The following is a 13,736-nucleotide window of genomic DNA, read 5'->3' on the forward strand; positions in this document are numbered from 1 at the left end:
GTCGTCTGCGGCCCGGGCCCCTCTCTGTCAGCGCCGGGCCCCATGCATCACAACCGTCAACGGCCCCTGGTCATTTGTATGGGCTGGCGGGAGGGGTTGGGGGGGGGGGGGGTCGAGGGGGAACAGGGGAGCGGGTGCCAACAGCGCAACAACACTGAGGTGCTCCCATCCCTCCCATTGCTCTCAGCTAGGGGATATGGAACGGTGCGCGACGCAGACTGATCGCTTGCCACAGGGATTCCCTCACAGAGACGGAGGGGAAAGGGAGGGAAGGAGTGAGGAGCGGTTTTGTGACAGGAGGAGGGAAGATCAATCTAAGGGAAACGAATGTCCACGGCTCTCAATCTCCACCCCCCCAATCGTTTTCTCTCTGGGATTATAATTTTTTTGTCACTCCAAAAATGTAAACGTGTCAGGTTGAAATGAATGGAGGACCCTTGTTGATACATAAAGTCAATTGGAGCCGGAACTTAACGATTGCATTGTGTAACGTATTGATGTAGTTGGACTCTGAGAGCAGAACAGGGCAGGAAAGTGCACATGGCTGGTGAAGAGATGGCAGTTTTAGCGCACTTGTTCTGTCATCATATTGGCTGTGTAGGACACCCCTGGCTCCCACTACATAAGGGGTTAGTTAAGTGCAATTGTTCTTAGTCTCGAGGGCCCATGGGGGCCTTTCTCTTGAAGTAAGGTCCGACTTCATAGGGTTCTGTCTGTTTAGGGGTACGTCCCTTCCTTTGATGGGAACAAAGGTCTGTGACGGTGCCCTGGTCAGGACCCCACAGGCTTGAGTGTTGGGTCACAGACTGGACAGGGGGAGGGGCTGCTGGCTGGGGACAATGCTACCTTTGTCTGGGGACTGTTATGCCTGGAGGTGCACAGTGTCACTCTAGCAGTTCATCCACACACACACACACACACACACACACACACACACACACACACACACACACACACACACACACACACACACACACACACACACACACACACACACACACACACACACACACACACACACACACACTGCCCTGACTTCTTGGAAGTGTCTTTATAATTATGTGGGTTCTTCAGCAGTACAGTAGTTGAAGAGGCAGGACACTGCAGACACAGGCTGCCTTTGTGTCATAAAGTGGAATGGGAGGATGAACTCCCCTCCCTCTGCACCTCTTTACCTCTAACACTCACTCGACTGACTCGCCCTTCTTTCTCTTATTCTTGTCTTCTGCTGTTCCCCTCCTGTTGTTTGGTTGCTCAAATGTGTTATAAGAAAACACAAATATACTCTAACAATGACTTGTTTCTCCCAGACGTTTAAGACCTCTCAAAGTCAAGTCTCTATTTATCCCCGTTTCTTTCCCATCCCCCTAAGGCAGAGGTCTCTCTCCCCGTCTCTGCTCAGGAATGTAATAAGACAGGTTCCTTTTGGTCAGGATATTGTGTCTGTCTCCCTTGGTTTAAATTGCTCTCGGAAAGGCCCTTCAGAGGCCGCCACACTACACTGTTGTCTTTTTGAGAGGGCCAGATGTTGACTTCATCCCCAGAGGATTCCATGTCTGTGTGCCTTTTTTTCTTCTTCTCTTTGTCTTTACTCTCTTATCCCCCTTTAACCGTCCACTTACCCCTTTTTACTGGTCAGTGTGTAAGACAAGAGAGAGAGAGTTGAGAGAGGGAGGGAGGGAGAGAGGTGAGAGAGAGAGGAGGTGAGAGAGAGAAACCAGGGCTGTGTCGTGCTCACTAGATATAATGCTTTTCTGGAGACGTAAAGCTCTGGCATTTGAGACACTTTGAGTGAACTTTAGATTTTCTCCCCCCCCCCCCCCCCAAGCCTCAGATTGGAAGTTGCCACGGTAGCACAACTGTCAGCACTTGTCACGGAGGGGCAGGAGCCCCCATGTGATGGGAAGTGACAGGGTTTTATTTGAAAAGCCTGTTCAGATCGGACACTGAGACTCACGAGTCTCCCCTTTATTCCTCAGAGTACAAATTTGAACGGAAGAAAAGGGAATGGAGAGAGAGAATATGAAACAATGGGAGGAGACAGAAAGTTAGAGAAAGAGAGAGAAAATGATTGGGGAAACAATGATGGATGATAACACTGAAAAGAAAGCTAAGAAAATATATGATGAGGAAGGAACTTCAGTAGGGATTTACTGGACTTGGCACAAAGTAAATATGAAGCCTCTGTCAACTGTGGGATTTGGTCCTTATTTTGAATGTTCCTTATCCATTAAATACGTGGTTTCCCCAGTCTGTCATGTGCATACATACATAATGTGTGCAACAGAAAAAGTTCCCTTTCTCCAACTGCCGTTATTTGCTACCTACTGCTTCTTTCTCTGTGACACTCAGAGGATGTGAGTTGAGCAGTCGGAAATCCCGCTCATCGCTCGTGGACTCCTGAGCTGCTCCGGCGCTCCAAGTCCTTTCCAACTGCTGCGCTAAAACTGCCGCTTCAAATTTGCTCCATTCATTAAAATCACAATCTAACCAACGTTCGGTTTCGAAGTACTGAAACTAAACCATATGATTTGAATGAAAAGTATTTTAATAAACATGAAAAGGTGATTGTAAGAAGCGCTCATCATTTCAAATAGGCTACATGTCATATTAAACAGCATATAAACACTCTAAATAGGTCAGGAGCCAGACAGAAAGCCTAAGAAGAACAGAAATGAATTATTTAGGCTCTATTATTTCAATTATTTCAAGGCTATAGCCTACAAAGAAATACATTGTGAAGCATTTTCAAGTGCAATACACTAGGCTTGTAGGGATTCAGGGACGTTAAGCACTAAGCATTTTACATAACAGTTTGTTGTATTAATTCATCACAGTCTATAAATTGTCCATCATAGGCTGTGACTTAGAATTAAATACAAATGAAACAAAAAAATGCCTTATTAGGCAGTCTACAGTGCCTTTGAATTCATTTTTAGAAACACGAGTTTGGCCAGGATCATGTGATGGTGCCTGGAGAGCAGGACAGCAACGGAGGATATCCTCTCCACACTTGCAGAGCCCTTTTGGCCGCTCTTGCCAGGCTGGACAGGGATTCAGAGTATAAAAAATATATATATTTAGGCCGAAAGATTTTTAGGCAAAATAACCTAATCAAAATGGAAATGCTCCTTGAAAATCGGAATATGCCAGGCCTATTGGGCCAAAATCAATTATGGCCTATTGTACACTTTTAAGAGATGTGAATTTTAGTTTATAAATACTTTGTTACAATGACACACTTAGTTATCTACCCACCTCATTCCTTTATTTTAGCATGTGCACATTTACATTACATTTAAGTCATTTAGCAGACGCTCTTATCCAGTCCTTTGGAATTCACCAAGATCCTAAGCGAGTATGTTAACATTAAAATGTGATTCTTTAACACAATACAATACATATTTTATAAGGCCTTATTTTGAGGGCCTAGATTTACCCTAATACAGTGGCCGTAGTAAGTACACCATCATGCTTTTGGGATTCCTGTCTTTTCAGAATCCACAATGACCCTCTCTTGCTCTTGGTCCTCATCTTTGAAAGTCACCTTGATTTTGCACCTGTGTGTTTTATCCGTTTCATTCTGTAAAGATTTAGCGAACTCCATGACAGTAGCTAAAGCAAAGGGGCTATAGCAACACACAAGTAGACGTGAGTGCTCCTGGAGCGAAATTGGAGAAGGCGAGAAGGCCGACGCTCCGCGCTCCAGTCAAATTAGACACGCTCTGCTCCATGCTCTGCTCCAGCTCCGCTCCGCTCCGCTCACATACTCTGGTAACACTGCACCTATTCTGGGTCCCTTGGCCCCCTTGTGGTGCTCGCCAGTCACTACACGCCTGGGTTAAAGCAGCTTCTCGACAGGCAAAATACTGTTGACTCCTACCGGTCTTGATTCATAATGAATTATTAAATCACGTTGAGTCACAACGAATCAATTGAATCATAATGAATATATTGAATCATAACGAATCACATTGAATCCAGATTGACTTGTGATTGACCTCTGCTTGTTCCCTCTCTCAGCACATCAACAACGACCACATCCACGGGGAGAAGAAGGAGTTTGTGTGTCACTGGGATGAATGTTCTCGGGAGCAGAAGCCCTTTAAGGCACAGTACATGCTGGTGGTCCACATGAGGAGACACACCGGGGAGAAACCACACAGATGCACCGTGAGAACGCTCCCACAACGTTTATTTTACATCATGGGCTTAGATATGGGAATACATAAAGAGATAGCTGTTGTTAGATGGTTGTGGGTATGTGAGGATGGTGCATCCTTACATTTAATAAACAATCTGTCACACTTCTACCTTCGTCAGTTATATATATTGTTGAGGTTAACTGGTCTCGGCCAGGATGAAGCATTAGAGCTGTGTTTGATGAGTGTGTGGGTTCCGACTCCTCCTCGCTCTCTTTTCTCATTCTTCTTCTTCTTCTTCTGTGCAGTTTGAGGGATGTCCCAAGGCCTACTCTCGCCTGGAGAACCTGAAGACCCATTTGCGCTCCCACACTGGAGAGAAGCCGTACGTCTGTGAACACGAGGGCTGCAACAAGGCTTTCTCCAACGCCTCCGACAGAGCCAAGCACCAGAACCGCACACACTCCAACGAGGTGCGCGCGCGCGCACACACACACACACACACACACACACACACACACACACACACACACACACACACACACACACACACACACACACACACACACACACACACACACACACACACACACACACACACACACACACACACACACACACACAGAGCTCAGCAAAAAGTCATCTCCTTACACCACTGACTGTATATGTGTATGCGGTTCATTGCTGGAGGCCTTTAGAAACAGAAGCATCCTGTCACTGGCCCCATCTGTTCTCCTCTCTCCTTCCAGAACGTAGAATTAAATAGAACAGTATACTAACATAATATTCTATACTATTAATATAATGCAATATAATGTATCTCTATGTTCCAGAAACCCTACGTGTGTAAGATCCCTGGCTGCACCAAACGCTACACGGACCCCAGCTCCCTACGCAAGCACGTAAAGACCGTGCACGGGCCAGAGGCGCACGTGACCAAGAAGCAGCGCAGCGACGGCTTCCCACGTCCCCCGCCGCAGTCCCGAGAGGGGGGCAACGGACAGGGCCGGTCGCCGGGGCAACTAGGGGGGTACGCAGACCAAAGGGAGTACAACCACGCTACCTCGAAACAGGACGAATGTCTGCAGGTCAAGTCCATCAAGACGGAGAAGCCTATGGTGAGCCCCTCTCTGAGGGCACATAGTAACACACACTGCATGATAGGATAACCCTAGAAATATAATTACTGCTGTTGGTTCACCCATCACGGAATGTTAAATTGGATGGGGATTTTTCCCGTTCTAGTAATTATATTTCTATGGGGATAGCAGCCCATCTATCTGAAATGTCACCTTAATAGTTTCTAACAAGGCTCTACTGAGTGGACAAAACATTAAGAACACCTGCTCAAGTGAAAGCTATGATCCCTTAATGTTGTTAAATCCACTTCGATCAGTGTAGATGAAGGGGAGGAGAGGTTAAAGAAAGATTTCTAAGCCTTGACACAATCGAGACATGGATTGTGTCTGTGTGCCATTCAGAGGGTGAATGGGCAAGACAAATTATTTAAGTGCCTTTGAACGGGGTATGGTAGTAGATGCCAGGCGCACTGGTTTGTGTCAAAGGACATCCACCCAAAGGACATCCAGCCAACTTGACACAAATGTGGGAAGCATTGGAGTCAACGTGGGCCAGCATCCCTGTGGAACACTTTCGACACCTTGTAGAATCCAGGAATAGTAGCTGCTGCTTTTACAACAGCTAATGGGGATCCTAATAAAATACCAAATGCCCTGACGAATTGAGGCTGTTCTGAGGGCAAAAAAATGGGGGGGGGGGGGTGCAACTAAATGGTGTTCCTAATGTTTGGTATACTCAGAATATATTCACTTTAACTCTAACAATGTACTATACCATGATGTTCACTTAAACCGAACATGATTACTGGGACGTCAGCCAGGGACGTGTACAGCACATGGGTTTTACGTGTGATCTAACCTCTTACGAATAACACTATAACAAATGAATGCTTTCTTTTGTCCAATGCGCCGTGCTTTGCTCTTCCCTTTCTCTCTCTTTCTCTCTCTCTCTCTCTCTTTCTCTATGGACAGTGGGTAATCAGGTGAGATAGGTGTCCCTTCATGTTGCCATATTGCATTTGTAAAAACCCTCGTGTCTCACTCACCTTGTTAACATCCTTTTCAGTAGCCATTTCATCCAAAATGAGTCTGTTTACCTTCTATCCTCCTCCCTTGTGGCTTCATCATTTAGCTCATTAGACATCTTTACAAAACTGTCCACGGTCACTCCCGTTACGTTTTTTTCTCTTCTTACACACTTCACATTGCAATGTGGCAATGAGAAATTGTCTTAATTCTCATCAAAACGTTTTCTTATTTTGGAGAGTAATGTTTTCCCAAAGTTAAATGCCTTGGGGCAGAACTAAGTGCATTTCCAACATTGTTTATGGGTATTAAAAGTATGCCCAACACTGCTGAGGGCTCTATTGTGCAGCCGAATGCATTTGGTGGAATCCGGACCATTCAAACGACAGGAAAGGAAAGTCTCGCTTTGCAGTTTTGCACCGTGCCAAAAAGTGAATATTTTTCTCTTCACTGATCTCCATTTTGGGTAAATCAGAGTAAACAACCCAATTAGGCGTTAGTCAGTCTGAAAAGAAGCCTTTGTCCACCCCCACCCCCTTGTCTGAAAATAGTCTAAATCCCACTACCTTCACGGGAGTGTTTGTTATTGAGTCTGGACCGGTCCATTGGACGACACACAGGGGAGGCGTTACTCACGCTTCCGTGATTCACTTGACGTTGTTTACAAAACAGAAGACATTGGACAAACCGAGTTCTGAGAGAGTAAAGTTTGTCTGTGTTCATGTCTACTGCTGTAATGACAGTTAAATGCAAACCTGGTCTGTAGATATGAAGGTGGTAGGTCATGCCCAGACTCAATGAATTAATATGACCAATCACAATCAGAAATGCCATTGTGTTGTTGTTTACTCCTGTGGAAAGCATGTCCCAGGCAGCTGCATCACATGGTGTCATTGTGTGTTTTAATCATATTTCGCAGACCTTTGAGAAAATGAATGCGTCCTCAATGTGTCACGTGTGCTTGGTAATAATCGATTCTTCTTCTTCTCATCTTTTACTTGATCCTCCCTTTACCCTCACACCCGCCCCCACACAGACGTCTCAGCCAAGCCCTGGCGGTCAGTCTACATGCAGCAGTGACCAGTCCCCCATCAGCGCCTATCCCAGCCATGGAGTCCAGCTTGCTGTGAGGGGAGGGGTGGTGGGACTGGGCGAGGGGCCGGGAGAGGAAGACGAGGAGCTGGAGGAGGAGGAGGAGGGGTTGGAGGTGTTGGAGGGGGGCCGTGACGCCCCCATCATGGACTCCACGGTGTCGACAGCCACGGCGGCTACGTTGGCGCTGCAGGCGAGGAGGAACGTGGGCCGGCCCATGAGATGGATGGAGCACATGAAGATGGAGAGGCTGAAGCAGGTGAATGGAGGAGGGGGAGCCCTCATGCCCAGGGTGGGCCCCCTGTCCCCCACACCACCACCCAAGGGACCTGCCGTGCTGGGTAAGGATCCACCATGCTCATATCCACCACCCTGTCCTGGTCCTCTGAGGCCATGCTTATGTTACACAAAGAATAATAGTGTTTCATTACAGAGACTTAGGCTGAGAAGTGTGTTTTACACACTGGACTCCATGGACATTCAATATCAGTATTAAACATCCCTGAACACTGTAAAGGCCAATAGATATGTAAAATAATATTGACACTAGTATCGGGCTGTGAAAAGAACTCCAAATGTCTCAGCAGATCGCGGTTTGATTACCTGGAATTTCCCTCCCTGCAGATCGGACTCGAATTCACAGGCTTAACAAATGTTCCGCTGGAAATCAGAATCAAACCCATATCATATCACATCATATATCACATCAGTGATTAGAGCATGTAATAGAATTTCATGGCCAAACAGTGTTTGTGAGAAGGTTGCATCTGTCTGAGGGATCTCTCCTCACTTATATTGTGTTCATCTTTCTCCCCCTCTTTCTCTGTTTCCCCCCACACACACTTCCACCGCCCCTCCTTCTCCCTTCCACCCTCTTTCTCTTCCTCTCTCCCCCTGTCCTCCCTCACTCTCTCTCCCTCAGGTTCATGCCTGGGCAGGTTATCCCAGCCCCAGCCTCCTCCTCGTCCTGAGCTGGGTAGCACAGAGCTGACGGTGCTCAGCCTGCTCCGCGGCATCGAGCACGGTGACCGGCGGGACAGCAGTGGCAGCGCCACCAGCTCGGCCTACCTGAGCAGCAGCCGGCGCTCCTCGGGCATCTCGCCGTGCTTCTCGTCACGGCGCTCCAGCCAGGCGTCCCAGAGCGAGGCGGCCAACACCCCTGGTCACCACCGCCGCCACCACAACCTTAGCTCCACCGACTCCTATGACCCCATCTCCACCGACGCCTCGCGCCGTTCCAGCGAGGCCAGCCAGTGCGGGGGAGGAGGTGGAGTGTTTGTGGGTGGAGGGTGGGCGGGCGTCGGGGGAGGGTCCAAGGGTATGCTCAACCTCACGCCGGCGCAGCACTACCACCTGAAGGCCAAGTACGCTGCTGCCACGGGCGGCCCACCCCCCACGCCGCTTCCCAACATGGAGCGCATGAGCCTGAAGACCCGTATGGCCATGATGTGCGATGGCCAAGACGGATGTGGAGGCAACCACGCGCTGCCCCCACTGGTCAGGCCGCGCCGCTGCAGCGACGGCAGCACCACCAATGGGTACGGGGGCCACAGCGGTTACCGAGACTACCGGCGTAGGGGCTTTTACCCCGGCGAGGGCCCGGGGAACGGCCTGGACCGGAGGGCTAGCGACCCCGTGCGGACCCAGCCTCAGCAAACCCACCCGGAGTTCCTCGGGCTGCCCCAGGTCCAGCGCTTCAGCAGCCTTAACAACATCCACCCACTTCCCCCTCTATCAGGCCTCCAGCACCCCACGGCAGAGGGCCGCAGCTTCAGCCTGCAGAACTACACCCGCTCAGAGGGGAATCTCCAGAGAGGGGGCCTGCTTTCCTCTCCCTGCCCCCCCAGCATCATGGAGCATGCGGCCCTGGAGGCCCTGGCTATGGAGGAGGAGGGAGCCCTGCTGCTGGGGGATGAGGACATGCTGCCTGACGACCTGGTGCAGTACCTCCACTCTCAGGACCTCCGCTCACAGGACCAGGCAGACTCCTACAACAACCACCTGGAGAACCATGTGGCTGGGGACAACAGCCATCTCCCTGGAGGGGAGTTACAGGATCAGGGCCCAGGGCTGAACCAGTGCATCCACAGTCTCCAGCAGCACCACCAACAGCAGCAGGGACTGGAGAGAGATGGCCCCAGTAAAGACGGCATGCCCATTCAGTGGAACGAGGTGAGCTCAGGGAGTGCTGAGAGGTCTCCCCAGAGGCAGCCCCAGGTCCAGGCCCAGCAGAGGTGTGGCCGATGGGCCGCCACAGAGCAGCACCAAGGTCTGGGTGCCGGTTCATCATTCGGGAGGTTTGGGAACATGGTGGTGCAGCAGCAACAACAGACAGTTACTACCAGAGACTTCCAGAACCGCTGTGCCCAGCCAGGCCAACCCCAACCCATATGCAGAGTCAATGGCGGGGTGAAGCTAGAGGCGACCACCCACTCCTGCATGGAGATGAGAGGGAACGGCCACAACCCCACACACACTTTCGGCCGGCCTGACTTCTCCCAGATCTCTGTGGGGCCTCTGCCCCAGGGCTATAGCCAACAGCAGTACCAGACCCAGAACCATGGAACCTCCAGGCAGATTGGAGACAACCTGCTCCTCAGCCGGGCCTCCGTGGACAGCCTCACCAGCCTCTCGCAGGCCCCAGCGCTCCACCACCACCCCCAGGCCCCCGCCCCCCGCCTGCAGCAGGCCAACAGCAGCTATAGGCACCCCGCCAGACCACAGCAGTACCTGAATGCCCAACAGAGCACCACCAACGGTAGCCATGTCAACCTTACCCAGCAGAACCTCACCCAGCAGCAGCAGAGTCTGAGGAACCAAGTCAGTCACTGCTCCCTGGCCCACCAGGTGTCTGGGCTGAAGCTGGAGGCTCCCGACCAGGGCTACCTGGACCAGAGCTTCAGCGACCAGGCTGTGTGCTTTGACCCGCTGGAGACCAAGACCTCGTCTTTCTCTCCAATGGAGGAGCAGTGTCTGCTGGAGACCATGAACGAGCAGGTGGGGCTAGGCGGGGACTCCTCGGTCACGGCCTCCCACCTCTCCCCGGTGGCTGACCAGGTGACAAGCACGGTGGACAGCCGTGCGGGCGGCTCGGTCAACGTGCTAGACAACGTGTTGCCGCTGGATTTCGGAGCCATGATAGAGGACGTGGGGGTGGGCTACGACCAGGGTAGTCTGGTGTCGGGGGTGATCAGCCCCTCCATCTTCCAGGGCGTGTCCCGGAACTCGTCCCGCCTCACCACGCCCCGGGTCTCCGCCACCTTCCACAGCACCGCGGGCATGATGCCCTCCAACCTCAGTAACATGGCCATCGGGGACATGAGCTCCCTGCTCACCACCCTCGCCGAGGAGAGCAAGTTCCTAGCCATCATGCAGTAACTCTCCCTCCTTCCTTTGCTCCATCCCTCCCTCCCGTTGGTGAAAGGAAGTAGAGGAAAAAACTGACGTATGTAAAGAACAGAGAGGGGAAAAGGCGGCGACGCTTAAGACAAAGTGACAGATTACGAGTTTATTATACTTAGATAGTGCTCCCCGAAACAAATTTTGTTGCCAATCAGATTTATTTTGTAAAAGTGTCATCCCCTCTCTTCTGAGACAGGGGATGTGACAAAAAGTATATATAGATATATTCCTTTTCTGGAATGAAGGCTATTTTTGGAAGCCCTTCCCTTTGTATTATGATGGTGAGCAAGTGAGGCCTCTGACGGCCTCTCTGGTCTCATCCCTTTTGAAACAGTATTCTGTGTATCGTCGCTGTTGTTTTGTTTCTTTTGCTGTACACTGTTGGTATAAATGCATGTTGTATTCAAGGTCAAACATAAACACTGTCTTTTATAAGTACGTAGACTAGCACGTGCCAAGTATCTAATCCTATTGGATGTGCCATTTACCATTATGGTACAACAGATGCCCATGGCATTATCCTTCTATAATGACTTGCTTTTTAAAATGATATGTACACCTTTGCTATCGTCATTTTGTTAGTATGTTACTTTTGCGAATATGTAAATGTTAGTGTTTCTCAGTGCTTCTACCAAGTCTTACCAATTGATGGTGTGTGTTTGACAGAGTATTGCAAATAATATGGTATTGAGCCCACGTTTAAAAGGACCAGCCTTCAAAGTCTTAGAATTCACACAAGCGTCATAAGTAGCTCTTTAGTTCATTCTCCAATTGCTTGATTTTACAATGTCCGTAATGGTACTCATAGGTGTATATAACAATGTGTTTTTTTGTATATTTTCTTTGTGAGAATCAGATTCTCGCTGTCAGATCCAACAGAAAAATTAATTCTAAGCGTAGCATATGATTCACAGACCAAAAGGGTAGCATTTGTATGTTTTCTGTTTGTTTTTTAATCCACCATTGTATTTTACCATTTTAGAAATCTGATCCTGATGTCTATTAGACATTCAAATAGTGGATAATCCATATTCTATTCTCCAAAGTAGTACAGCACCGTATGTCTTGCCACTATGGAGTGCAGTGACTCTTTCAACAGTGTTAGTATCACCTTGCAGTCTCACATGACAGTGTGTACAGTATATTAAATAGTTTCCTTATTCTTCAGTGGCAAAGCAATGAGGTACGGAATCGTTTTGGTGTTTTTTGGTACTTTGTCTTTTTTAGCTGTGCATCAATGGTGTTTTGAAAGAGGTAAGAATTCATTCCCTTGTCAAAGGAGACCAGAGGGAATGGCCATGAGGTATGTGCCTTAAAATCTGCCTGTCGGAAAGGAAAAAGATCACTGCCAATCTTCCATTGTTAATTATGAAAAAAATACACATGTTAAGTGTTTTGTGAGACCTGTAAAATTTACATAAACATTTATATTAAAAAAAATGATTATCGAAAAGGTCAAGATGTGTAAAATGCATCTTTAGTTTTTTTTGTTTTTTTTTCATATTTTCTTGCCTTTTTGTGTTTTTATACCTGTAAATACATTATTCTTTCTTTAGGTTTAGCTCAGATATGAGGATGAGGCACGAGGGGCCAATAAAGAAATTACTCTTAAAGCAGGGATTCCCAGACCCTGCTTCTAGTCCAGGCAGATTTGGCTCTGAATGGTGCACGTAGTGCCCAGCACTGCCCGTCTGCCAGAAGAGCCACTTTGCTATTTTATAACTGACCACAAATGTTTGTATGGTTTTAATAAAAAAAGGAAATTATATTTAAAGTCTCCTGTCTTGCATGTGTGCTGGATTGGATACGATATAAAACACACTCAGATGGATAAGGGGCCAATCTTCCATAGGTTACATGGGTTTGTTGGACTAAGGTCATCAACCCACCATAACACATAAGTAAATGGGATAGAATGAACCATTCATTGACTGCGAACGTCACTGCCATTTCTGCATGAGACAAACCACATTACTAAGAATTCACTGCCCTTGAAATGGGATTAAATCACTAAACAATTTATGTATAAACCTCCGGTTCAGAGCTTCTGTACTCTCAAATCAAATGTCGTGCCAACATATTGGGTTAATGTCTAGCACCAAATACTTTATCATCTAAGAGGATAAATTACACACACCAATGGGAAATGCAACTTGCTAGGCCACTGGTCGAACTCACTGACTGTATCAAACTACTTACCCTCAATTCTTACACGCTGAATTAAGGAGAAGCACATTCTGTGCTTTTGTTGCCCCCTTCTGATCATGAGTAAGAATTGCATTTAAATGACAAATTCCCTTTGGGTTTGCCCAAAAACACTTGTCATATCTTCATAATCGGCTTTTTATTGTACACATAAGCAAATGTGCAAATACAGTGACACAGGGTAGTCTTGGTAGAAAATCCCCAATCTTCTGTGATGCAGAGATTATTTTTATTTTGACCAACGGTTTTCCCTCCGTAGATTCTCTGTGGCTCCAGTCCAGAGATCAAAGGTAATGGCTCATCAGTCCCCGTATCTCTCGGATTGACCTCTTCACCATCTGCCATTTCACAATGCCCATAATTCACCCAATCCTTTAACATTGGCAACCCAACCCATCAGCATCCATTTCAAGTCCTTTTGGTGCCCTTGACGTAAGTAAAGCCGGGATTCATATAATTTTGCCTTTCCACTGGACATTGAGACTTTGATGGGTAGACCCTTTCCTAAATGCTCTTACCACTGCAATCACTGAGAGGAAATGGAGGACTCTCAAAAGGGTACCTACTACCTAGCGTCAGAAGATTTCAGCAAAGAGAAGAGCTAAAAATCATTCCAACTAGACACATGAGATGGGCTCTTTGGCTTTGAAGACCAGTCCCCTTTAGAAAGACATCTCTTCTTCTTGACTGCCTCTAGCTCTATGTCTCCTCAGTCTGCCTCAGACTCAAATGGTAGGGGGAGTCAGGGGCCAGGTTGGTTCTCTCAGGGCAAAACTTCACTGGTAAATGG

General features: G+C 48.2%; 1 protein-coding gene across 4 annotated transcripts in view; it reads left to right on the forward strand.

Annotated features, from left to right (window-relative positions):
* LOC106590190 (transcriptional activator GLI3) overlaps positions 1-12,509 on the forward strand; it is a 130,296-nt gene extending 117,787 nt beyond the window's left edge. For all 4 annotated transcript variants that reach the window (XM_014180928.3, XM_014180925.3, XM_014180927.3 and 1 more), the window contains 5 exons: positions 4,024-4,173; positions 4,451-4,615; positions 4,976-5,260; positions 7,284-7,680; positions 8,262-12,509. In XM_014180928.3, coding sequence (XP_014036403.1) covers positions 4,024-4,173; positions 4,451-4,615; positions 4,976-5,260; positions 7,284-7,680; positions 8,262-10,717 — 3,453 coding nt within the window. In that variant the 3' untranslated portion in view covers positions 10,718-12,509. The remainder of the gene's footprint in view (positions 1-4,023; positions 4,174-4,450; positions 4,616-4,975; positions 5,261-7,283; positions 7,681-8,261) is intronic.
* The last annotated feature ends 1,227 nt before the right edge of the window (positions 12,510-13,736 follow it).

This window comes from Salmo salar, chromosome 29 (genome assembly GCF_965601325.2).
Source record: "Salmo salar chromosome 29, fSalSal1, whole genome shotgun sequence".
NCBI lineage: Eukaryota > Metazoa > Chordata > Actinopteri > Salmoniformes > Salmonidae > Salmo > Salmo salar.